Below are 27721 nucleotides of genomic sequence, written 5' to 3'. Positions count from 1 at the left end.
CAGCATGCCAGAGTCTATGCGGCAAACAGGAAGAGAATTTGTTTGCGAAAGGCCTTGAGGAAGTGCGACAGCAGTTAGGTGCTGATTTCGAGCATTGGAAACAAACGATAGAAGAGTCGATACGCGTTTCACAACAAGGCTCAGAACAAATGAATACCGGCCAGCAGCAGAAGTTGGCAGCGTCTGTAGAGCCAGTTACTGCACATTCGCACACGATACCGACTTGTCTGAGTAACTCGAATATTAAATTGCCACGAGCTAGTTGTTCGCGTGAAGTTTTATCTGACGGAGATTACGAAAGCCTTTGCCATGCCGAAGAAAAAATGATAAAGCATCGGCAATTCCAGATTTTTAACACTGACAAAAGGGGGGTCCATCCGATTGTTTTTATCCGAAGTTTTAGAGGGGTGCTACCCAGAAATTGGTCGGAGTGGCAGAAAATCGGTTTCGTGACTGGGTATATACAAGGTTCGGGGGCGATCTGGGCCTCGGACATGACTTCTGTTTGCTCGACATATGACGATTTTGAGAAAGCGTTTTTAGCAAAATTCTGGTCAGAAGGGGTACAGGAACGCCTAAGGCAGGAGGTGCTCTACCCAGAGCCTTTCTCTTTTTCAAAAGGAAGCCTTAGGAAGTATTTTGAAAAATATATAAACAAAACTAGATATTGGGACAGACCTATGCCTTTGCCAGACATAATAAACATACTTAAGGTAAGATTACCAACTAACATCCGGAATCAATTAATTTACGGGAACGATAAAGACTTGGAGTCGTTCCTCACGACGTTAGATCATATAGACATTATAGAAGAGAGCAACCAGAAAGCCCGTAACAGCAGATTCCAATATAGGGAGATAGAACCTCCGCCAAATGATAGGCAAGGGAACGCACAGAGATCGATAAATAGTGGAGAAACCCCTCAAAATCTCAATAATAATACCGGCAATAGTCTTGCGAGGGGCTATCCAAAGAACAACAGGAATGGGAAACGATACAATCCCGTATGGGGGAACGAAAGGAATTTCAGACCGCAAGCCTGGAACAATAACAGTAATAGAAAGTGGAATCAACCGGGGGGAATAGATTCAAATAACCAACATCAGTGGGGACGGACATCTACGAATCAACCGGTAATTACCGAAGTGACGGACGATGTCAACCACCAGGCGAATCAAAATCCAACAAACTTGTAAGGACCCACTCGTGCCCCGGAGGAGCGGTCAACAATTGGTTGAGGGGAAACAGGATATGTGTACCCATGCTAACGTATAATGATGGACGATTACTGGCAGATGAATTGACCGAGGACTTAGAACTCCAAGATGAGGATAAGGAACAGGTGGCAGTAGCCGAAGTGCAAGTCATTTTGGAGAGTGTACCTATAGTGGCGGTTTTGGACACAGCTGCAACCACGAATGTTATTTCGGAGGCTCTATTCAACAAGATCAGAAATAAAAGACGAGTACCAATTTTTCCAGTTCAAAATTGCAGAATAATAGGCGCCGTTGGGGCTAGATCGGCTAATGTAAAAGTGCAATCACTACTTCGTGTAGAAGTCGGAAATTTAGCAATATTAAGCACATTCCTTGTTGTAAAAAATTTGGTGGTAGACTGCATTATAGAAGTCGACAGCCTACGTCAATACGGATGCAGAATAGATTTTAAAACAGGAAAAATTTGGTTAAATGTAAATAAACAAGAAATTGAGTTGGACTTGTTGAAAAAGGAAAGCCTTACCAGAAAATATAATAGTGGGATCAGTGTGCAAGTAATCAGGACTGCACAAAATTCTAAACAGCACGTAAATAATGAGTTCCAAGTCAAAGGAGACTTCGGTCAATTAGTGTATGAGAAGTTAAAGGAATCCGACTGCATTATTGAAGAGCAGAAGAAGCAGCTCAAAGAATTATTATTAGTGTATGAAAACGTGTTTGACGAAAGGCCAGGAGTTACTAAGGGATACATATGCCATCTCTACGTTAAGCCACACGAAACGTATTGTAGAACTTTCTATCCTGTTCCCTGGAGGTTAAAGGCTCAAGTTCAAAAAGAAATAGATCGCATGTTGAAATGGGGTTTGATCGAACCCTCTACAAGCCCATACTGCTCCCTATTGTTGGTCGTGCCAAAAGCAAAATGAACGCTCGTAAAAAACATAACAATAAACTGTGTGTGTAGTGATAGAAACCTTTAAATTGAAATAGTTAATCAGTGACATAGAGTACAGTAATAGTGACTAACTATTATTATCGAGTGTTGTAAAGAAGATAGTGGAGATAGGCTTCACCTGTGGTTTGGGTGAACATAGAACTTTAGCATTGCTAATGTCATCAAGAATGATTAAGGATCTAACTGACCTTCAAGAAGAATTAAATGTTTCCCGCAAATGACGCGGAATAATCAAAAGAGGTTCCGAGTGAATATTCATATATAATCTCATGTGAACGCTTACATGTGTAAACGTGTGAAGGGATGTGTTGTGGTAGTGAATCGTGAGTGACGGTTAACGCCGCAAAGATAATTTCCCGCGCAAAACAGTTGACGTCGGCGCGAGAATTAAAATCGATATAGACGATACAGATATGCTTTGTAAGAGACTCGCACCAAACGCGAGGATAAACTGATTCATGTTGAACTCTAAAAGGAATAGGTGTTATAATTAGAAGTTAAGAGTTTTTAATTTATTAATGAATGATTAAAGAAAGTAATATTCATAGATTCAGTAGTAATGTAATGGTTCGTGTTCGTTTGGGAATTTTGTGTGAAAAATCCATTTCCATATATGAGCATGGATGAACACCGTATGAATCAGAGAGTAATTGAAAGAAACGAATCCGCATTCCTCAATGCTAATAACTTTTACATTTCAGCACTCAAGTGAAGAAATATGTGTATTTAGAATAAAAGGTTTTGAGTATAGCTAAATTATATGACTTATCAAGGAAATATGGATGATGTCTTGGTATAAAATGAACTACACTTTCCATTATTCGATGATTTGAATCCAAAATCTATAGTAAGTTACATGAATCCTTTAAATTACGAAGAACAAATCAGTAATAGAAAATGTGTTAGAACTTTTGGACTTATAAGCACAAGTGGGGAGGCAAAGTCAAAAGGAGTATTCAAAAGGGAGTAAATCGGACGATGCTTTTGGCAACATCATTAGTTAATGGTTGAATTCCTTGAAGTACGTCGTAACAAAAAGGATCCATGAAGCCATAAGGATTTTGCTTTCAAAAAGGAGAATCTTGGACGGTGCAACCTAATCAGTTCTCTTACAGGAAGAGTTTTCCTTTTGGTCATTGCTAATTCTTTTGGAATGAATGTTGCATGTGAATTCGAGTATCCCTGTTCCTTCTACTCTTCCCATTGTGGGCCGCGTAGAAGATCAACTACAGAGGGGGCCGCGTAGAAGACCGACTACAAATGTGGACGTCGGGGACATGCAAGACCTGGGGGAGTTTAGCACCGCCAGATATTGTACCAGGAGCAAGATTGTAAAACGAGAATTCACGTTATTTATTGTAAAACGTTTTTTTTGCTAGAGGCACAAACCACTCTTCTCCAAATCGTGATACAAATTGATCCCTGTCTTTCCTTTAGAGATCTAATTCAAAATTATATTTCTTTTCTTCTATAGGCTTTCCTATCTTCTATGTACCGTAGGCTGGTGGTCTAGGCTTAAGAGGTTTTCCAAGGTTTCCCTGCTTAAGAAAGTTCCCGAATGGGTAGACCCTGACATCAGTTCATGAAAGATCATCTTCCTTGGTTGTGCACAGCAAATATAACACCTAGATGCACGTAAAAGCAATACAGCCGCGGTACCGGTCTCTTCATTTCTTCTGTCTTCAACATTTCTTTTCTTTGTCTGTCTCAAATATAATATTCTTTTTCAGTCGGAGGACTGACAATCATCACTTCCGGGTTATCCACGCTAATAGATAGTTCGCGAAGTGTGTTCGGTGAATCAAAATTGAGCTCACAAACTTCGCTCGCTGCGAGGGGCATTGTAATCTCCCCACGGAAAATTACCCTCGACCATGCAATAATTAATAATGGTCAACCAAATCATCCACATGTATTTACGTTTGAAAAGTATCTGATCAGATTTTCTAGTAATATATGCGCCGACAGCTCGTCGACGCCAAGGTATTTTTCTAGTACGTTTATTCTTTGGAACAACAGAGGTACAGAAATGTATGCTCCATGGTTATTATAGAGAGAGAGAGGAACAGCTTCGGAAGTATCGGTTGGAAGATTGTCGGATTGCTAAAGGAGATTTATTTACTCTTCTTCGCGCTAAAGCGAGCTAGGAAAGTTTGTGCCGCTAGCGTGATAGATAAAGAGAAAGAAAAACCTGTAAAAGAAAATTCCATGAGACTTGGAACCAACAGAAAACGGAACATGTACGGAAATGGATTCAATATACAATTTTCCTCAGAAATAAGGTTTGTGACCATTTTATTCTAGAGTGAATGACGAATGGGTTCTCTGTGTGAACCATTGATGATTGTCTGGGCCCTGTAATTAATTGGGAAGTTTCAGCTGTGACGAAGAGAGCCTGCAATCTCTGAGTTTTTTGAAATCGTCCAAAAAGGCTTCGTCCACATCTGAAATTTTAGATCTGTCGTAAACTGAACGAATTGTTCAAACGATCGATTTTCCCAACTGAATGCAGCGCTTAATAATAATAACAAATGTAAAGATCTTTTCTAGCAAGCCAGCCGCTGAATATTAAGACGAAGGGCTCCACCAGAGATTCTACTAGGCTGATTTCACGTAAATAATATATTTAAACTGTACACAGATAAAGGACAGAGAGAGAGAGAGAGAGAGAGAGAGAGAGAGAGAGAGAGAGAGAGAGAGAGAGTGAGAGAATCCTCCATTAGCATAATTGTTTCTCTGTCTTTTCACGGATCAGCCTAACTAGAAAACACGAAGCCCTGACTTTATTGTACCGATTTATGTGTGAGAGGGAAAGAGCGATAAAGGCGACAGATACACTTCTGTACAGACAAAACATTACACCAAGTTAGCGGCAAGCTGCATTCACATAGACTTTCATCATTTACAAAAGCAGAGTAGAATTCATTATAAGGTTTTAACTGTAATTTACATTGATAATATTTGCACTCTACCAGGTCTGTCATCAAACACATCTTGGAATTCCCATAATAACTCTTTTAATTTTTCATTCTGTGTACTATTTAGGCTTTCAGCTTCCTCCAGTTTTTTCTCTAGTCATCTACTACTAAGCATCCATGTTCAAAATTTGGGTTATCTATTTTAAAAGTAAGTAACACTTGTTTCTTAACTACCTTACTGGCTCTGCCTGTAGCTCCTTTCACTTTTACTCCAATAACTGGCATCTCAGGAAAATGTTGAGAATTTCTGAGCTTATCTCTAAGTCTAGAAGTGATGGCAGAAACAGGACTTCTTGTGTCTACTAACACTCTTCCTTCCCACTTGTCAATGTTTATTTTAACATATGGACAACTCAGCTCAACATCTTTGTCTATTTGAGTATTTTCAAACAATAGATCATTTTCAAATTATTTAGTTCCTGAGTCTAATGCCTCTTTCCTACACTTAGACACATCCGTCTCTGTTTGCAAAGCATTGAAATTTAAATATAAACCTTCGTTTTCATCTGTTCCTCTTAACACTGTGTTGCCACTTAACAAACTACTTTTTTCACTCCAATTTTTATGAAGTCCACTACGGATTCTTATCCACCATATAGGATACAAGGTTGCACTTACCTTTGCTAATTATTTCCAAAAGGCATCTTTGTTTATACAGTTTCCATAGTTGTTCCACAAAACTTCTAAAAACATTTCCCCTTTTTCTTGAAAACACACATTTACATTCCATCCCTTTATATTTTCTTTAATATTATTATTATTATTATTCTCATTGATTAGTGTTTCATAGTTCCCAATAGGAAATAGCTTGTCATCAGTTACACATTCCCTAGCCTGCATTTCACTTAAATTAACCATGTTATTACCATATTTGTCACATCACTTACCTTTACCTCATCATCGCTTTTCAATTCTACAAATACTTTTATTTCTTCCTCCACACGCTCATCAATAACATCACTTGACTTAGGATCATTATTTAAATGTCCCTCTATTACTTCTTCCTCCTTCTCCACAACAACCCCATCTTCAGCTTCCCCCCTATGTATGTGAATCTCAGCAATTGAGTCTTTGGCTCCATTAAACACTTCATCATCCCCTTTCTTATCAAATAAACCCCCCAAAATAGATTCTATTTGTGATGTGTCTGACTTGTTATTAACACTAGTATCTTTTTCAGCTCAACTATGGAACTCTGCAATACCTTCAACTTCTGTACTTTCACTAACTACCTGTGCTTGAACACTGTTTTTATTAACTGTATCACTTTTACTCATAGTATCACAAAACCTTTTATTAAATTCTAATTTATTCATTCTAACAACATCAGTATTTTCATAGCACTTACTCTTTACATTGTATCCTCTCCTTTTCCAGTATCGGTTATGTGTTGTCCTGTCGTAATATTGTCTAGCCCCAAAACTATGGACATCTAGTGGGGCTGTTCACCGTTTCCTGGCTGGTTCCCTCGGTCTGTCTGTAGTTGTTTTGTTCACTAGTTTCAACAAACCCCCTTCTATCTTGTTCTCTTCCCCAAAACCTATTTCTATCATTCCTGTTATCTCTCCTCCATCCTCCCGCATGTGTATTGTTTCTGAAATCATTTTCATATCTCCCCTATTTGGAGCATTATTTCCAAAATTTTCAAAGTCTCTCCTCCCATAATAATCTCTATTTACATTCCTGTTTCACCCCCCATACTGGTTGTTGCCAGAACCAAAACTTTGGTTATTTTCTCTTTCCAAGGCCCTATCTAATCTATCTACAAATTTCAGGAACTCTTCCATTGAATCATCTGGTCCATGGACCAATTCCCACTGCAGTCTCTCTGGTAACCTTCTTTTTAAAACGTCAATTTGTGTCAAAATACCAAAAGAGTTATTCAAGTGAGCAAGTTTTTTCAATTGATCTCTGCAAAATTTTTGCATTCCCCCAACTTTCCATCTATACACTGGTCCATTTAGAAATTCTGACTTTAATCTGGCTTGTATGGATTGTGACCAAAATTTACAAATAAATTTAGCTTCAAAATCTTCAAAAGTATTCCAAGAATCATTATTCTTGTTTGCCCAGGATAGGGCTTCCCCTTCTAGAAACCTTTTTACTAACTTAATTTTTATGTTATCTGACATTCCTACTACAAACATATCCTGACATTGGTGAATAAAGCCAATAGGGTACAGATTTTCACCAGGAAAGCATTTCACTTGGATGTGCCCATACATTGTATTTTGATTGTAAAACATTTGTTTGGACCTCAATGTGTCTTCCAATTGTGTATATTTAGTGTGTATATTTTCTACATCTGTATCTACATTAGTGGTATACAGGTTGTATTCTTGTTTAAGGTTTTCTGATGTCTTGTTTATTCTCTGATCTAATCTTTCTACTTCAGTTTCTACTCTGTTGTTGATTGCAGCAATGCTGTCTGTGTTAGCTTGTATGTTTTCATTTAAACTTTCAACTTTAACTTGAAATTCTTTTCTGAAGTGTATCGACTGTTCTCTAGTGTCCTTACTGAGGGTAGTTTTAATTTCCTCACACTTCTCATTGAGATGAGTACTTAATAGATCAAAATTCAAACTTAACTTATCCAGTCTGTCTGTGATTTCTTTAAATTTCAAACTTACTTGTTCACTCGATTGTTTAAGTTGCGAGCTTATTTGAGTTGCAAACTCTGTTAGCCACTCTGCTAAGTTTAAATGTTCACCATCCCCTGGTTCAATTTTTACATTTCCTACGATCTCATCACTCTCAGGTAGAGACATGTTAACTATTCATTTTTTTAAATGACAATAACAACAAATTACCTTGCCTTTTTTTGTATCTCTGCTATGATATCGTGGTCGATGTTCCTTGTTGGCTTTCTTCACTTTTATTCGGTTTTATCGAAGCTGAAGTCTTGACTGATGAATTCCATTGACATAATCCAGATGTTAATCTTCTGAGTGGTGTGATAATAATTTTTCGTAGTCGCACACACACGTTTTTTCACTTTGAAATATTTTCCCTGTTGCCACACTGCACAAATAAACGTTTTTGTAGTGCTAAGCACTTACGAAATTTATCGCTGCACTATTATCATCGGCACACTGAAAGATCCCTGACGAGCCCCCACTTTTTATGATGGTTTACGGAGCTTGTTAGCACTTGATGTTAGGTTGGCGCCATTAAAATGCATTGTGGTAATCGCTGCTGCTTGTTGGATCGCTGCTGTTTCTCGATGCTGATGCTGGCTCTAAATCTGGTTGTCTAAGGGTAAAATCACGAGGTCCCGTGTTTTTGATGTGCTTTTGATGATAAATAACGAGCGAAACCAACAAATATTTAAACTTCAAATATTTATTACTCTGGTGGCCATCTTAATTCCACTGTCCACCAAAGACAATGACACAACACAAAGTAGTACTTCTTTTACACGTTCTTTGCATTGTTTATCCACCTCGAACAATAACACACATACACACTTTACCAACGTGACGTTCCGACTGTGCTCCCAACCCTTCTTGCTGCTTGTATGTATACCCTTGTCAAAGAACTACTAAAAAGAGATATAGTTTATAAGTCACATGTACATCTGTTATTGTAATTTGTGCAGAAAAGTTATTAATTTATATCAAGTGACATAATTTAACAGGTTATTAAAATGACAGACAGATTTTTTGACTTGACAGAATAATTCTTTGTTACAAAAAGGCAATTTTTTAGAAGTTTGTCAATCGACTTCTCTAATTTGCATAAATAAGTAAATAACATGAATTATTAAGAATGATATTGGTTTTCGTCTAAAATATGAGTGTTTAGGTGAATACTGAGTGAAAAGGCTCCTAGTGAACAAATAGGTTTCACTGGGTGATTTTTATTTAAGGAGATCCAAAATACTTAAGTTGGCCACTATTTTTCGTACTTCATATTACTTATTTAAGATGAGTTTAGTGTTTTTACATGATGACATTTGCTGTATCAGTGATCAAGCGATATTAACTTTTGTGTGGTAAGTTATTCAGTATACTTTAATGGGTTGATTGTTTATGGAGACATGTTATGCAATCATTGTTAACATACACAATAACTTTTCTATAATCATAAATACTCGTTAAACTGGTTGAATTTGGAGGGTATCGCATTCTTCGGTAAAGTAAAACCTTTAATAGGTTCCGTTACAAGGTCTTCCTTGTTTTTCTCTATGCTACCTGTGTGTGTGTGGGAATGGGAGGCACGCTGGATCTGGGACAAGCATGACAGTACAGAGATAACGAAAATAGCGGCCGTCGGACTTTGGCGCAGGTGTACAGTCTCTGATGTTGGCTCCATGAAAGTCACCACGCTAGGTCAGCCATGGGAACGTCAGCTATTGTGCATTTATAACCGAGCTCTGCCCTACAGCCGAGATGAGACCAGGGAAGTGCCTTTGTCAACAGTAGGATGACACTTTCTCGTGGTCTGAAGAGTGCTTCCAAGAGATAACAAACTTGCTCTTTGCTAAACAAACACAGCTTGCAGAAAAATAATAGCCTAGCCTCAGGCACAGTTTTTATTTTCAGAGACTAGCTGCTGGGTGTGAAAACAGGCAAGAGGTAAAACTGTTTGTGACATTGTGCAGCAACTTTCTGGAAGAGGGGCGAATAGAAAAGTCATTGACATTTTATTGCGGTACATATTTCTTGGCAGAATTTTCGTATATGAAAAAATGTCGCCATTGGCCAACTGAGTGTTCATATTCTGCGATTCCTGTTTGACGAAAATTGATAGCAACCTGTGAGGTTGAGCTAAAAATCTGAGAGTTCACTGGAAGATGGGGAGGTGTGCACATCAGTAGTGTTTATTCAGAGACGGAGAGCCATGAACATTTGGAGTGCACCTTAGGACACGAGCGGATTCAGAGTTTGTGTCGACAGAAGTTCTACAGAGCCACATGCACGATGGTGGCGTTAGTTTATTTCAAAGAATTTCACATAGAGGACATTTGTAAAATCATGTGATATTCTTCCATAGTCATATTCGCTCAATGCGTGGTTTAACTGAGTAAATTAATGTGATACTGCAAAGCTTGTTTCTGTTGACACATGTCGTTCATGTCAAATTTATTTCTTTGTAATTCTCCACTTTGGGATCCATACCTAGGGCCATATATTCTTTGCATTATCCATTGCACTGTGCAAAATTCACACATCTTGAATCTTAAAGATGTGTCAGATCTCAAATTTCTGGGTCACGGTAAAAATTTTTACACGCAAAGAGGTTTTCAAAGTAGCTTGGAGCATACCCCAAGGGAGTGTTAGAGGAGCATTACTTTTCACCGTATATACACAAATCATCTAGTGGAAATTGTAGCAAGTCCTATGTCCCTTCTTACATACAGAGATATTACAACTCTAGAATATTGTACGGAAATGCAGAAAGACCTGCAGAGTATTAACACTTGGCGCAGGAACTGGCAGTTGACCTTTAACTATCTAATGTACAATTTCTGTAGGTTAACTCATTCAGCATTACAGGAAAAACACTACAAAAGATATAGTGTAACATCAATGAAAGACCCAAAGGTCCAAAAAGAATCTGCCCTCAGATGTATGCTCCACAGATTAAACACAGTGTCACGTGACCTACGTAACTATACTAAGGAGCTGGAAGTAATTATTCAAACAGCAAAAAATAACAGATACTGAGAATTCCTAGTAACATAACCGAACAAGAAAATCCAGAAAAAACATAAAAATAAAAAACAAAATACCACACAAATTCAGAGAGCCACAAGATTCACCAGAAACATACACACACACACACACACACACACACACACACACACACACAAACACACTAATATCACCATCACTACGCAGCAAGGGTTTGACACAGAAACTAACAAAACAAGCTAGTACACAGTCACATACGGAAACAAACTGATACACAGAATTGGGAACATCCTCAAACAAAAGTAATGACCCTTTACAGAAGTGTCTAAAACGGGAGAGTACACAGAATTGGGAACATTCTCAAAAAAAGTAATGACTCTTTACAGAAGTGTCTAAAATAGGACGATCACACTCACATGTACCAAAAATCTGGCGTTTGCCAATTCCAGTAAGAACTGTGATGCTCTATACTTAGGGCAGACACGCAGAACTTTTGAAATAAGCTATAAAGAACACAAAAAACAGCATGGAAATACGGTATCAGCCATGAAACATTTGCGGGACATCTCCGGCAAGAAGCCCACCGTGCTACACAATAGAAAAGAACATAAAAATAGCCTAATTCAGTAACAAGAAGCACCTCCTAAACCTACAAGACTTCCAAATTTAAAAAGCAATAATAGAGAAGAAATACATAATAAATGACCAGACAAACGCCAGATATCAGGTGTTATTTAAACAAGTAAAACGTAGTGTAGAGAAAGAACAATCCCCTACACCATAAAGTAGTATCACAAACTAGGCAATATCCCCCACTCTAGATCAACTACCAATGTACTGGTGTGCTCCCTGCCGCCGATGGATAAGCAGCTGCAGCAGCAAGTCGTATACTCCTAGCTCACTCATTTGTTACATAGTTTAATTCTTAATTTCTTTGCGTGTTTTTGGTACTTTCATTGTTTAATTCATAAATTTCGGGCGTATTATAGTATTTGAGAGTTGTAGCATCGCGTTTTAGTACCTGAATAGTGTAAATTCGCGTAGTCGTTTGTCTTATGTTTTTGTTTTGAACGGCCAGTGTCGGTTGGTCACAGTCAGTGTGCTCCCTGCCGCCATTGGATAAGCAGCTGCAGCAGCAAATCGTATACTCCTAGCTCACTCATTTGTTACATAGTTTAATTCTTAATTTCTTTGCGTGGTTTTGGTACTTGCATTGTTTAATTCATAAATTTCGGGCGTATTATAGTATTTGAGAGTTGTAGCATCACGTTTTAGTACCTGAATAGTGTAAATTCACGTAGTCGTTTGTCTTATGTTTTTGTTTTGAACGGCCAGTGTCGGTTGGTCACAGCCAGTGTGCTCCCTGCCGCCGTTGGATAAGCAGCTGCAGCAGCAAGTCGTATACTCCTAGCTCACTCATTTGTTACATAGTTTAATTCTTAATTTCTTTGCGTGTTTTTGGTACTTGCATTGTTTAATTCATAAATTTCTGGCGTATTATAGTATTTGAGAGTGTAGCATCGCGTTTTAGTACCTGAATAGTGTAAATTCGCGTAGTCTCCTTCCGCCGCCGAGCAGTGTCAGCAGTGCGCAAGTAGCGGCATTACTGCATTTACTAGGCAATCTTGTATTTTAATAACCGTTTAAATTTTGTCGATTTGTTTGCGCTCTCTGTAGATTAGTTCAGACGTTCTTTGCAAAACAGTTTTTAGCATGGATAGGGACTGCAACTGCTGTGTTCGGATGCAGGCTGAGTTGGCATCCCTTCGCCCCCAGCTTCAGGCAGTGTTGGCTTCGGTCACACAGCTTGAGGCTGTTGCCAATGGGCACCACTGTGGGGGTCCGGATGGGGGTTTGTCGGGGACGGCCAGCTCGTCCCACGCATCCCCTGATCGGACTACGACTGTGGTTGCCCGGGATACTGCCCGCATCGAGGCTGATCCCTCACCTGTGGTAGAGTGGGAGGTCGTCTCAAGGTGTGGCAGGGGGCGAAAGACATTCCGGAGGGGGGAACGGAAAGCCTCTCCAGTTTGTCTGACGAACCGGTTTCAGGCTCTGTCTCAGGGTGATACTGATCTTCGGCCTGACATGGCTGCTTGTCCTGTTCCAGAGGTTGCCCCTCAGTCTGCAAGAGCCAGGCAGTCGCAGAGGGTGGGCTTACTGGTAGTTGGGAGCTCCAACGTCAAGTGCGTAATGGGGCCCCTTAGGGAAATGGCAGCAAGAGAGGGGAAGAAAACCAATGTGCACTCCGTGTGCATACCGGGGGGAGTCATTCCAGATGTGGAAAGGGTCCTTCCGGATGCCATGAAGGGTACAGGGTGCATCCATCTGCAGGTGGTCGCTCATGTCGGCACCAATGATGTGTGTCGCTATGGATCGGAGGAAATCCTCTCTGGCTTCTGGCGGCTATCTGATTTGGTGAAGACTGCCAGTCTCGCTAGCGGGATGAAAGCAGAGCTCACCATCTGCAGCATCGTCGACAGGACTGACTGCGGACCTTTGGTACAGAGCCGAGTGGAGGGTCTGAATCAGAGGCTGAGACGGTTCTGCGACCGTGTGGGCTGCAGATTCCTCGACTTGCGCCATAGGGTGGTGGGGTTTCGGGTTCCGCTGGATAGGTCAGGAGTCCACTACACGCAACAAGCGGCTACACGGGTAGCAGGGGTTGTGTGGCGTGGGCTGGGCGGTTTTTTAGGTTAGATGGCCTTGGGCAAGTACAGAAAGGGCAACAGCCTCAACGGGTGCGGGGCAAAGTCAGGACATGCGGGGACCAAGCAGCAATCGGTATTGTAATTGTCAACTGTCGAAGCTGCGTTGGTAAAGTACCAGAACTTCAAGCGCTGATAGAAAGCACCGAAGCTGAAATCGTTATAGGTACAGAAAGCTGGCTTAAGCCAGAGATAAATTCTGCCGAAATTTTTACAAAGGTACAGACGGTGTTTAGAAAGGATAGATTGCATGCAACCGGTGGTGGAGTGTTCGTCGCTGTTAGTAGTAGTTTATCCTGTAGTGAAGTAGAAGTGGATAGTTCCTGTGAATTATTATGGGTGGAGGTTACACTCAACAACCGAACTAGGTTAATAATTGGCTCCTTTTACCGACCTCCCGACTCAGCAGCATTAGTGGCAGAACAACTGAGAGAAAATTTGGAATACATTTCACATAAATTTTCTCAGCATGTTATAGTCTTAGGTGGAGATTTCAATTTACCAGATATAGACTGGGACACTCAGATGTTTAGGACGGGTGGTAGGGACAGAGCATCGAGTGACATTATACTGAGTGCACTATCCGAAAATTACCTCGAGCAATTAAACAGAGAACCGACTCGTGGAGATAACATCTTGGACCTACTGATAACAAACAGACCCGAACTTTTCGACTCTGTATGTACAGAACAGGGAATCAGTGATCATAAGGCCGTTGCAGCATCCCTGAATATGGAAGTTAATAGAAATATAAAAAAAGGGAGGAAGGTTTATCTGTTTAGCAAGAGTAATATATGGCAGATTTCAGACTACCTAACAGATCAAAACGAAAATTTCTGTTCCGACACTGACAATGTTGAGTGTTTATGGAAAAAGTTCAAGGCAATCGTAAAATGCGTTTTAGACAGGTACGTGCCGAGTAAAACTGTGAGGGACGGGAAAAACCCACCGTGGTACAACAGCAAAGTTAGGAAACTACTGCGAAAGCAAAGAAAGCTTCACTCCAAGTTTAAACGCAGCCAAAACCTCTCAGACAAACAGAAGCTAAACGATGTCAAAGTTAGCGTAAGGAGGGCTATGCGTGAAGCGTTCAGTGAATTCGAAAGTAAAATTCTATGTACCGACTTGACAGAAAATCCTAGGAAGTTCTGGTCTTACGTTAAATCAGTAAGTGGCTCGAAACAGCATATCCAGACACTACGGGATGATGATGGCATTGAAACAGAGGATGACACGCGTAAAGCTGAAATACTAAACACCTTTTTCCAAAGCTGTTTCACAGAGGAAGACCGCACTGCAGTTCCTTCTCTAAATCCTCGCACAAACGAAAAAATGGCTGACATCGAAATAAGTGTCCAAGGAATAGAAAAGCAACTGGAATCACTCAATAGAGGAAAGTCCACTGGACCTGACCGGATACCAATTCGATTCTACACAGAGTACGCGAAAGAACTTGCCCCCCTTCTAACAGCCGTGTACCGCAAGTCTCTAGAGGAACGGAGGGTTCCAAATGATTGGAAAAGAGCACAGATAGTCCCAGTCTTCAAGAAGGGTCGTCGAACAGATGCGCAAAACTATAGACCTATATCTCTGACGTCGATCTGTTGTAGAATTTTAGAACATGTTTTTTGCTCGAGTATCATGTCGTTTTTGGAAACCCAGAATCTACTATGTAGGAATCAACATGGATTCCAGAAACAGCGATCGTGTGAGACCCAACTCGCTTTATTTGTTCATGAGACCCAGAAAATATTAGATACAGGCTCCCAGGTAGATGCTATTTTTCTTGACTTTCGGAAGGCGTTCGATACAGTTCGGCACTGTCGCCTGATAAACAAAATAAGAGCCTACGGAATATCAGACCAGCTGTGTGGCTGGATTGAAGAGTTTTTAGCAAACAGAACACAGTATGTTGTTATCAATGGAGAGACGTCTACAGACGTTAAAGTAATCTCTGGCGTGCCACAGGGGAGTGTTATGGGACCATTGCTTTTCACAATATATATAAATGACCTAGTAGATAGTGTCGGAAGTTCCATGCGGCTTTTCGCGGATGATGCTGTAGTATACAGAGAAGTTGCAGCATTAGAAAATTGTAGCGAAATGCAGGAAGATCTGCAGCGGATAGGCACTTGGTGCAGGGAGTGGCAACTGTCCCTTAACATAGACAAATGTAATGTATTGCGAATACATAGAAAGAAGGATCCTTTATTGTATGATTATATGATAGCGGAACAAACACTGGTAGCAGTTACTTCTGTAAAATATCTGGGAGTATGCGTGCGGGACACCGAGCGAGGTGGCGCAGTGGTTAGACACTGGACTCGCATTCGGGAGGACGACGGTTCAATCCCGCGTCCGTCCATCCTGATTTAGGTTTTCCGTAATTTCCCTAAATCACTCCAGGCAAATGCCGGGATGGTTCCTCTGAAAGGGCACGGCCGACTTCCTTCCCCATCCTTCCCTAATCCGATGAGACCGATGACCACGCTGTCTGGTCTCCTTCCCCAAACCAACCAAACAACCAACCTATGCGTGCGGAACGATTTGAAGTGGAATGATCATATAAAATTAATTGTTGGTAAGGCGGGTACCAGGTTGAGATTCATTGGGAGAGTGCTTAGAAAATGTAGTCCATCAACAAAGGAGGTGGCTTACAAAACACTCGTTCGACCTATACTTGAGTATTGCTCATCAGTGTGGGATCCGTACCAGATCGGTTTGACGGAGGAGATAGAGAAGATCCAAAGAAGAGCGGCGTGTTTCGTCACAGGGTTATTTGGTAACCGTGATAGCGTTACGAAGATGTTTAATAAACTCAAGTGGCAGACTCTGCAAGAGAGGCGCTCTGCATCGCGGTGTAGCTTGCTCGCCAGGTTTCGAGAGGGTGCGTTTCTGGATGAGGTATCGAATATATTGCTTCCCCCTACTTATACCTCCCGAGGAGATTACGAATGTAAAATTAGAGAGATTAGAGCGCGCACGGAGGCTTTCAGACAGTCGTTCTTCCCGCGGACCATACGCGACTGGAACAGGAAACGGAGGTAATGACAGTGGCACGTAAAGTGCCCTCCGCCACACACCGTTGGGTGGCTTGCGGTGTATAAATGTAGATGTAGAATAAAGCAATAGCACACTCAGTAATTAAGACATGTGAGCGCCCCTTACAAAAACACACACACACGCGCGCGCGCGCACACACACACACACACACACACACACACACACACACACACACACAAAGGTCACTCACCTCCACTTAAATGAAAAAATTGCTCGCACACACACACACACACACACACACACACACACACACACACACACACACACACACGCTGCCCTCCCTCCCCACACACACACGCACATACACAACCTGGAGAAAAATGTAAACACACATACATTCAAACAAGGACTATCACCCTCACTTAAATGAAAAAAATAAAAAGAATCGTACATACAGACACAGATAAACAAACAAGGACAATCACCCACACTTTAATTTATAAAATTAAAATAAAAAAGTCCTACACACACACACACACATACACACACACACACAGACAGACAGGCAGGCGGGCAGAATGAGTGAGTGAGTGAGTGTGTGTGAGAGAGAGAGAGAGAGAGAAAGCAAGAACAGACGCTCCCATCAGTATCAAAACTACGCATCACGCAGTAGCAAAACAAAACACACCAAATGCCGAGATGATGGTGATTCTTCACAACAAAAAAATGTGGATATGTTTCATGTTAGTGAAAATGTTGGGAGCGAAAACTTAACACGTATATGTAGACGAACAGAAATAATGACGTAAACAAGAAAAAAACCATGAGTAACGATAGTAATTAATACTGTTTATAGTAGTAATTTAAAACATGCGAACAGTTCATGATATAAACAAACAAAATGCTAAGACAAAAAAAAGTTATCGTTACAGTGACCACTGAAGATGCCTCAGAATAAAGAGAAATGTGTTTCGTCTTAATAAAGCTTTCATTACAGATGGAAAAACGGTAGTTAATCTATACAACTTGTGTATGTGCAACTGCAGAAAAAAAGAGGCCGAAGGAGAATGAAGACAGCATGTAAAAGTAACGTACTGCGCGGAAATATGTAGAAGACCCATTATAGTATGATTACATATATGCAGAACAATCACTGGAGCCGTCCCATATGTCAAATATCTTGCACTTTATGTACTGATCTATTTAAAGTGGGAGGACCACATAAAACTAATCGCAGGTGATGCCTGACTGAGGTTCACTGGAAGAAACCCCAGGAAATGTAACCCACCCACAAAACCTTCTTTCGACCAATACTTGAATATAGAAACGGCTTGGCAGATTCAAACGTGTGCCGGACTGGGACTCGAACCTAAGAGCTCTGATTTTTGCGAGCAAGTACTGAACCGACTGAGTTATCCAATCTTGCTTAAGAAAGTACGTTTGTCTATGTAGCCAGACTTATAACCGAAGATTTCCTCATCGGCAGAGCACATCACGATGTGCTCTACAAAAGTTATCAATAGACATAAAATTAATTTTTGAGCGTAACCCAGGAAAAATATACCAGTACTATATTATGTAGTAATGAATTCCAGAAAACACTGATTTTAATGTCAGATTTTTCACAAATTGTGTGTTTACGTATTACTGTGCTTTATCTTTTAAAGTTCCAAGCAATTGTTGTTGTTGTGATCTTCAGTACAGAGACTGGTTTGATGCAGCTCTCCATGCTACTCTATCCTGTGCAAGCTGCTTCATCTCCCAGTACCTACTGCAACCTACATCCTTCTGAATCTGTTTAGTGTATTCATCTCTTGGTCTCCTTCTACGATTTTTACCCTCCACCCTGCCCTCCAATACTAAATTGGTGATCCCTTGATGCCTCAGAATATGTCCTACCAATCGATCCATTCTTCTAGTCAACTTGTGCCACAAATTTATCTTCTCCCCAATTCTATTCAGTACCTCCTCATTGGTTATGTGATCTACCCATCTAATCTTCAGCATCCTTCTGTAGCACCACATTTCGAAAGCATCTACTCTCTTTTTGTTTAAACTATTTATCGTCCACGTTTCACTTCCATACATGGCTACGCTCCATATAAGTACATTCAGAAAAGACTTCCTGACTCTTAAATCTATACTCGATGTTAACAAATTTCTCTTCTTCAGAAACGCTTTCCTTGCCATTGCCGGTCTACGTTTTATATCCACTCTACTTCGACTATCATTAATTATTTTGCGCCCCAAATAGCAAAACTCATTTACTACTTTAAGCGTCTCATTTCCTAATCTAATACCCTCAGCATCACCCGATTTAAGAGAGAATATTGAAAGAGAGTATTCCAGTCAACATTGTCAAAAGATTTATCTAAGTCTACAAATGCTAGAAACGTCAGTTTGCCTTTCCTTAATCTATTTTATAAGATACGTCGTAGGGTCAGTATTGCCTCGCATGATCCAGCATTTCTACGGAATCCAAACTGATCTTCCCCGAGGTCGTATTCTACCAGTTTTCCATTCGTCTGTAAAGAATTCGTGTTAGTATTTTGCAGCCATGGCTTATTAAACTGATAGTTCGGTAATTTTCACAGTTGTCAACCCCTGCTTTCTTTGGGATTGGAGTTATTATATTCTTCTTGAAGTCCGAGGGTATTTCACCTGTCTCATATATCTTGCTGACTAGATGGTAGAGTTTTGTCAGGTCTGGCTCTCCCAAGGCTATCAGTAGTTCTAATGGAATGTTGTCTACTCCCGGGGCCTTGTTTCGAACCGAGCGAGGTGGCACAGTGGTTAGCACACTGGACTCGCATTCGGGAGGACGACGGTTCAATCCCGTCTCCGGCCATCCTGATTTAGGTTTTCCGTGATTTCCCTAAATCGTTTCAGGCAAATGCCGGGATGGTTCCTTTGAAAGGGCACGGCCGATTTCCTTCCCAATCCTTCCCTAACCTGAGCTTGCGCTCCGTCTCTAATGACCTCGTTGTCGACGGGACGTTAAACACTAACCACCACCACCTTGTTTCGACTCAGGTCTTTCAGTGCTCTGTCAAACTCTTCACGCAGTATCATATCTCCCATTTCATCTTCATCTACATCCTCTTCCATTTCCATAATATTGTCCTCAAGAACATCGGTTTTGTATAAACCCTCTATATACTCCTTCCGCCTAGCAATATCTGATCCGAAATTGTTAGATCTTTATTGCGTTAGCAAGCAGATCTACATATATGTATCACATTGTGAAGTCGTTCTCTTCTGGAAACATAGAAATGTAGTAGGCTTCAGAATCATGACTAATGATTCGTACCTAGTGTTTGTTAGTCATGTCATACGAGTGTATCGAGTACTATGTGCAATGATCAAGTGGGCCCAATCGTAATTAAATCAGTTAAGGAACTGCAGTTCCTTCACAAGAGAGCTAGAAATGCGGTTTGTCTGCGAAGGAGTGTTCTTATGAAACGACTACATGACCTGCAATGGAATCCGTGTCAGCGTGAACTGCTTGGTCACCTCGGGTGCCTGCAGAAAGGGCAATGTGAATGGTCAGCGGCTTCTTTGATTTCCTGGAGAGTGCAGTAGAATGCTGCAAAATCTTTCAAACTCCTGATAACTAGAAGTGTGTAGAGTTAGCATCGCTCCCACTGTAATGCTGGTGGACACACGCGACACGCGTTTTAAGCTCGCTTCGCGCACGCTTGTGACTTCGAGAGCTACACGAAAGAAAGGCTGCGGCGCGTACGTTACACTAGATGATACTACATGTCTTACGAGTACCAGCAGTCACGTCCGGCGGGGAGAGAGTAAAATTTCAGCCGAGTTTGATAATTCTTGTCTGCGCCTTTAAATGCAAGAAAGCTCTCGATATCACACGAAAACCTTCAGACCTATAGTGGGTACCTTTTCATCCACATATTGATTTCACGTGAGCGCTACATGGAGCTGAGCGTTCTCTAAGTATCACGGGCAAGTAGCTTAGCGTGACGTCACAAGTTCGTAGTTCTCGTGGACCCAGGCATGACATGACGCGGCATGGCATGGCATGGCACGAAGCGACGCGACGCGACGCGTCCACTTCGGGCTACTTTCGGCACCAGCACTTCTGACACCGTGACAGCACTGCGGTAGGCGGGTTCCTTACGGACTACTTACCGTATTTTACTTTCAGGGCCGTGCAACGGGTAGAGTGTTTTGTGTTTGACTGCGATAAATTTTATCAGTGAACACTGAAATGCCTGGGCCAGCAGGACAGAGCGGATTAGGTTGTGGAAAGGGGCGAAAATGAGTTGCTGCCAGTTGCACTCAGCATACAAACTTTATATATCAACACACAATATTACAACAAGGATGCAAAACACTCAAAACTTTACTCGACCTCCTTTAATTAACTTTAGATCGGGCTGTAGGCCACACTCAAAATCCAAGACACAAGACCTAAGCAAGAAATTGAAATACAAGGTTCTTCTTGAGGTTTCACCCAAAAATATTTTCTAAATCTTCAATCTAAACAGGTTGAAGGCCTTAGCAATTTAATTTTAATGGAACTTGGCTGGAGGCTGCATATTAAGCAATAAGAAGAGTTTCAATCAAAAGCCAGAAGGCCTTATCTTAAAACCTTTAATGCAAAATTCGGCTGAAGGCCCCATACAAAAGTACTACAATCTTATGCCTTAAGGGTAAGTCAAGAACACATTAAAACTCGGCTGAAGGCCGCACATCAGCAAATAATTTAACGGTTTAAGCCCTAAAAAGAAGACTTTCAATTTTAAAAGGCAGAAGGCAGTATCTTAAAAGATTTCATATAAAATTCGGCTGAAGGCACCTATAAAGAATAACAATCTCATGCCTTAAGGGAAAGACAAGAACATTAATTTAAGAGACATTGATACTCAGCTGAAGGCCACACATCAACCAAATAACTAATACCCAGACAGGGAAATTACTATGTAACACACAAGGTACGGCGCTGAGAAGTTTCCAAGGGTCTGGGTGGGACTGTAACACTAACGCCTCCTTAGGTGAGACGGGCAGCCTGTCCAACGACTTCTTAATCTGAAGGCAACCCAACCGACAGACAGCCGACCGACCAATCAACAAAATCTGTTCCGCTAAACGCAACCAGCAAAACGGCCACAAGATTTCAATATAACGACACACAGAATATTGGCGCCCACAACGGCCAACAACACCTCAGCTGTCGAACTACATGCCACGCTGGACAGCAACAACACGACGAGGAAAATACACTACCGAAAATTACGTCAACGACCAGGGCAGGTAAACGGAACTTCAACGGCGACAAGGCAGAAAATACCGCTGGTCAACTTCAATAATAGGGAATAAATTAAGTTAAGCCCCACAGGAAGACAGCTGCAATCTTGGCCGACTTGAATACACCGCCAGCGGCCCTGGCCAGAGTACGCACGACAGAGACTTCCTTGCTGCTCCACGCCAACCGACCAACTGGTCACACACCGCCCAGCCGAAAATATATCCGCCACACCAAAGATAGTACAGCAATTCTAGTATCGATACACGCTGCTACTGCCACTCGCGGAGAGGACAGCAACATTATCACGATAACCGCAGGAGAAATAAAACCACAGGACTGCAACCAGGGTCTAACCCAAGACAAGCATGACTCGAGCCAACCACGGCTCAAACACTGCGTTTTTCAGGTATTTCATTTATTTTATTTTTATATGGTGTGTTTGCTAATCACTATATATTTTTGGGTTTTTCATTTTATGGTATGTTGTTTCACACATCATTAAAACATGACTGACAAAAATCTCCTTCATTGTGTAGGTACCCGTAATGTATGATTTATCCAATCAAAAAAAAAAAAAAAAAAAAAAAATAAATAAATAAATAAATGTAAAGAGTATGAAATGTATGATTATGCGACTGTATTGGCTTCATTCTTCATGGCAACATATTATGATCCAAGACTATAAAACTGCTTTAATAGACTGCTTATCTGTTGCATACAATGTATTTCAAATTCATATTGCATCATTCTTAGGTATTCCAGTGACCGCTGTGGCAGAGCGGTTCTAGGCGCTAGTCCGGAACCGCGCTGCTGCTGCGGTCGCAGGATCGAATCCTGCCTCGGGCATGGATGTGTGTGATATCCTTAGGTTAGTTACTTTTAAGTAGTTCTAAGTCTAAGGGACTGATGACCTCAGATGTTAAGTCCCATAGCGCTTAGAGGCATTTGAACCATTTATTAACTTCTTTCACATACGTTATGGAAATAATTCCCATTCTGAAGTCGTGTTCCGTGGGGATTTCAGATATTTTCTGCAGTGGTCAGGTCTGTTTTATTTCTGCCGGTTGTTCAGCAGAACTAATATTTTAAAGTGGGAATTTGATTTGGACTCCTATATCTAAATTCACATAGTTACTTCGCAAGCCAGCGTACGACCCGAGGTGGAGGGTACCCTGTACCACTATTTGTCATTTCCTTTCCTGTTCCACTCCCAAATAGAGATAGGGAAGAACAACTGTCGATATGCCTCCGTATGAGCCCTAATTTCTCGAATCTTATCATCATTGTCCTTAGGCGCCATATATGTTGGAGGCAGTACAGCTGTTCGGCAATCAGCTTCAAATCCCGGTTCTCTAAATTTTCTCAATAGTGTTTCTCGGAAAGAACGTTACTCGAAAAGAACGTTACCTCCCGTCCAAGGATTCCCATATGAGTTACCGATGCATCTCCGTAACACTTTCATGTTGTTCGAACTTATCGGTAACAAATCGAACAGCCCGCCTACGAATTTTTTCGGTAGCTGCTTTTAATACGATTTGGCACGGATTCCAAACACTGAAGCAGTACTCAAGAATAGGTCGCACCAGTGTCCTACACGCGATCTCCTTTACAGATGAACCACTCTTTCCTAGAATTCTTCCAATAAACCATTTCATATCGCTTTGCAACGTTAAGCCAAGATATTTAAACGGCTTGACTGTGTCAAGCAGGACACTAGTAATATCGGAACATTACAGGTTTGTTATTCCTACTCATCAGCACCAACTTACATTTTTCCACATTAGAACCAGCTATCTCTTCACAGACGTATGAACCTCTACTAACCTTTGCTTGCTGTCATTTATGCGTCCTCTTTTGAATCGAGAGTGCAATAGCCTCTGCTTCCTCGGCATCTTCCGAATTTAGTTATTAAACCGTAGTGAGTCCTTGCCAGCCGTTATCCACTTACTAGGCAGATAACTCTCCAGTCTACGATTTACAATCTACTTACACTTTTCCATAATTCCTCTATGCCCATCTCACTGGAGCTAAGTGATGTCAGTTCACAGTGTAAGTGAGATGCTAACAATTGCTTATCTGATCTATTTAGGAGAAAAACTCTCCTAAACTTCTTGACTGATTTGTTAACTTTCGTAACCATAGTTGCTATAAATGACATCATGATCGCTAATCTCCGTTTCTATACTGAAATTGTCGATAAGGTCTGGCCTGTAGCTGCAAGATGGAAGACGTTCCTATTGCGTGTGGGCTGCCGAGCTAGCTCCTCAAGAGAATTTTCAGAAAACGTGTTAAGAAGTACTTCGTATGACTGGCTGTCTGTACCTCCCGCAATGAATCCATAGACATCCGAATCTATACTCGTTAGGTTAAAGTCACCTCCAGCTCTTACTGCACGATCTGGGTATTTCCGCTCTACTGACCGTTGACTTCCTTTCAGTGACTCTAGAACTGTTACAGCGGAGTCGGATGGCTGGTAAAAAATCCAACAATTGATTTCGTTTCATCTACACCCGTTACACGCGACCAGATAACTTCACTGTCACATTCAAATTCTGCCTCAATAGAGACGTATTTTTCTCAACTGCAGTGAACACTTCTCCTCTTGTGGTCTCTAATCTGTCTTTCCCTTATATGTTCCATGACTCGCTAAATATCTCAGAGTTTACCACTTTGCATTTGAGCCAACTCTCGGTCCCAATAATAATTTGAGAGAGAGAATTATCCTGGAGGGCAGTAAATTCGGCAACTAATTAGTTGCACTAAGTATAATTTTTAACTCAGTTCACCAGTGGGGACTTACTCATCATTAAATGGCGGCGTGTCCATTGGGGTTCTATATATGTGAGTTAATGCAACACTGACTGTTTTCCCCAGCTATTTTATTTATTTTATTTTTATATCAAAATTTTACCGTGATTATTTTTATATAGTGTATTTGCTAATTACTATATTTGGGTATCAAGGTATTTCAGTGCATTTACTTATTGACAGCTTACCACCACCCTGCGAATAATAGTGTGATTTATGAACAATAAACTTTATTTGTTAAATTTAACCAGTTGCAGCTGGAAATATTTATTCGAATTCATTGCTCCTGCGATCATCTTTACATTAATTTGTTTTGTGATTGATACGTCAGGGACCAGTTCATTATTTGTTATTTACTTAAAAAGCGATCGAGAACTGTTAGAGAACCAATCATCCCCGTATTAGACAACGAGAAACCATTTTACTATAGTCGTTCACTGTCCTTTTACTACTGTGCTTACAACCCATTATCTGTGTTCCCAGTGCCTCCAGAAGGCTAAGGTTGCGACTAGTATTTCATCCTCAGCTTTTGTAAGTGACAGAAGTCAAGAACAAAACAAGCAGATAAATATCTCATGCCAAATTAGCACAAATAATAATGGCAACAGAAGGAAACAGGCGTTTGCCACTCTCTTATAACTAGTATTGAAGGGTATCGACGGAACATGTTGGAGAGTGTAGCATCGCAAAGCATGTAAATTTGTTTCTCTATGTTGTTCTTAATAAGGGAATGCTGTTGATACTGTTGAATTGTTGTGAACGACAAAGCCGAGAAGTGAGCAGGTGTTTTGCAATATCGCTGTTGGAATAACCAGCGTCTTAAGTAGAACTAACATTCAGTTACAGTTCATATTTAGGCTAACAATCTGTCACGCGTAGTACCATAGTAGTGATCTCTGGTTGCAGATTCCACTGCTACTGTTGGCTCAGAGACTATCGGGCAACGGGCTGAAGATACACGCAGCACCCTGGTCGGCTCCCAGATGGATGAAAGCCCACAACGGGACGATCGGCATTAGCTGGCTACAATCCAGATACTACCAGACGTGGGCCAACTACTTCGTCAAGTAAGGTTTACCAAGATACAGCAAAGTGTGCGTTGTTATCATTTCACAGCAATCAAAATGGGTACTTTGAACTGTTGAGCCATGTCGTTATTTTCACTTCCTGGATTTTACCTATATAGCTTGCAGCTCATGGCGTATGTACATCATGTGTGCTGCTAATGTAGGTGTGTAAATAGACTTGACACGCCATTTTCATGGATGTCACTCATTGATCTTTTGATAAATGTATGATCGTAGGATTTCCACGACGCTGAAGTTCGCAGACTGTTCGCCTGCCTGTAGGGTCAGAATATATCGTAGGTGGACTGATGACACAGTAGCAAACAATATCTTGAGAATATCAAATTCTTGTCGGGTTCCCAGCCGGATGTTGCAACATCTTAAGGACGTGTGCAATAATAACGGCTATAAGGACCAACAAATTCGACGTGCTTTTGAGTTTGGACCTCTGTCTGAACCTTCTGAAGACACTTCAGGTCTGTGGCTTTTCTTCCGTATGCTGGGAATGTGTCCGCCAAGACAGGAAGACTTTTGAAGAAATATGAGATCAGATGTGTTTTTCGTCCGCCAGCTAAGATACGAGCACTTCTTGGCTCTGTCAAAGATGATTTAGTTTTAAGGAAGTCTGGCGCTTACAAAATACCGTGTTAGTGCGGGAAAATTTACATTGGCCAAACTATTTGTACCGTCAACGACAGGTGTGTTGAACATCATCGCCATACGCGATTATTACAACCAGATAAATCTGCGGTGGCTGAGCATTGCCTTACAGAGGGACACAGGATGCTATACAATGAGACGCAAGTAGCTGCAAATGATTCACGGCACTGGGATTGTGTGTTACAAGACTCTGTTGAAATCAGACTAGCAGATAATATCATTAATCGAGATAATGGATTCCCGCTAAGTGAAAAGTGGAATCCTGTTTTATCAGATATGAAGAAACAACGGCAACTGAATCGGCTGGCTATGAATAATCATTTGTAACGATATATCGTTTTCAACAGTATTCACCACCGTAGGCGCTGCTACTCTTTTTGCGACAGGGGGCAGCAGGAATGATTGAGCGCGTGCGCACTGCATGTAGCGCATGCGCTGTTGTACTTCCGATGCATATAAAGGTGCAGTCATTTGCGAGTGTAATCAGTTATCGGCGGGAGGAGCGTAGCTTTTCTCACCTGATGATGGCGGCCAGGTGGACCTCTGAAATATTGTGCTCAGATGACAGTTGATCCGGTCGGAAACCCGACAACAATTTGATATACTAATACGCCGGGGAAGTCTACATAGTCACAATATCTTGAGAAATGGGTAGTAACAATTGCCAGTGATGTCGGAGGTGAAGGCCGAGTATCCGTGGTGGCCGCCCAACAGACAAACAGGTGAATTAGAGACACCAACTTAGTGGTGTGTAACGCCCGATATCGCTTTGATGGCGGTATCATATCCATGATATGTTCCTCAGCAACTATGGCAAAGTACTGGAGAACTGTGGTGATGTATTGCTTTCCTGAAGGTATGGGTGATCTAAGGAGTACTGTAGACAAAGTAACGGGTGCCCACAACTAGACAGTAGCGTCTGGTATAGTTCGCTGACGACAGTCAATGGCAGACATATTCAGGGGCCGTCACAGCATCCGACGTAAATATCACCAATATGGGCACATGTATAGGACCGGAGAGATTGATGCATCATATCGTGTAGTTTTGCATGTACTCATACGCTGCCGTTGGCGTGTTTGTTCATGTGTCCATCGGTCAGATCTTCAAAGATTCAGTGCTGCTGTTCCTGAGTCCATGACAATGACTGTGGCCTGTGGTGTACAATAAGCTGAGGTAGCGTGCACGCAAAGTAACTTGATACGTAGCACCACAGAAGGTGAGTTCGAGGCTGGGACAATGGTAGTTGTAGGGGCTCCGTTGTGAATGATCGCTGAGCGGTAGAGGAGTTGCAGTTCGGCAGATGAAAGTGGTGCTCAAACGCTTATCTCGCATATCTTCTATGCTACAATTAGCTAAACTACAAAAAACTGTAAGAGTGTCAACAAGTTATGCCGGTATGATCAACAATTCGACA

The 27721-nt window shown here is 41.3% G+C and overlaps 1 protein-coding gene across 1 annotated transcript in view; it reads left to right on the top strand.

Moving 5' to 3' along the window:
• Window positions 1-25648, top strand: part of LOC124775496 (lysosomal acid glucosylceramidase-like) — an 86789-nt gene extending 61141 nt beyond the window's left edge. Inside the window, exon 5 of the mRNA XM_047250330.1 lies at window positions 25484-25648. Coding sequence (XP_047106286.1) covers window positions 25484-25648 — 165 coding nt within the window. The remainder of the gene's footprint in view (window positions 1-25483) is intronic.
• The last annotated feature ends 2073 nt before the right edge of the window (window positions 25649-27721 follow it).

This window comes from Schistocerca piceifrons, chromosome 2 (genome assembly GCF_021461385.2).
Source record: "Schistocerca piceifrons isolate TAMUIC-IGC-003096 chromosome 2, iqSchPice1.1, whole genome shotgun sequence".
Classification (NCBI taxonomy): Eukaryota; Metazoa; Arthropoda; class Insecta; order Orthoptera; family Acrididae; genus Schistocerca; species Schistocerca piceifrons.
Note: the sequence above shows the minus strand (reverse complement) of the source record. Positions and strands in the feature narration are given on the sequence as shown.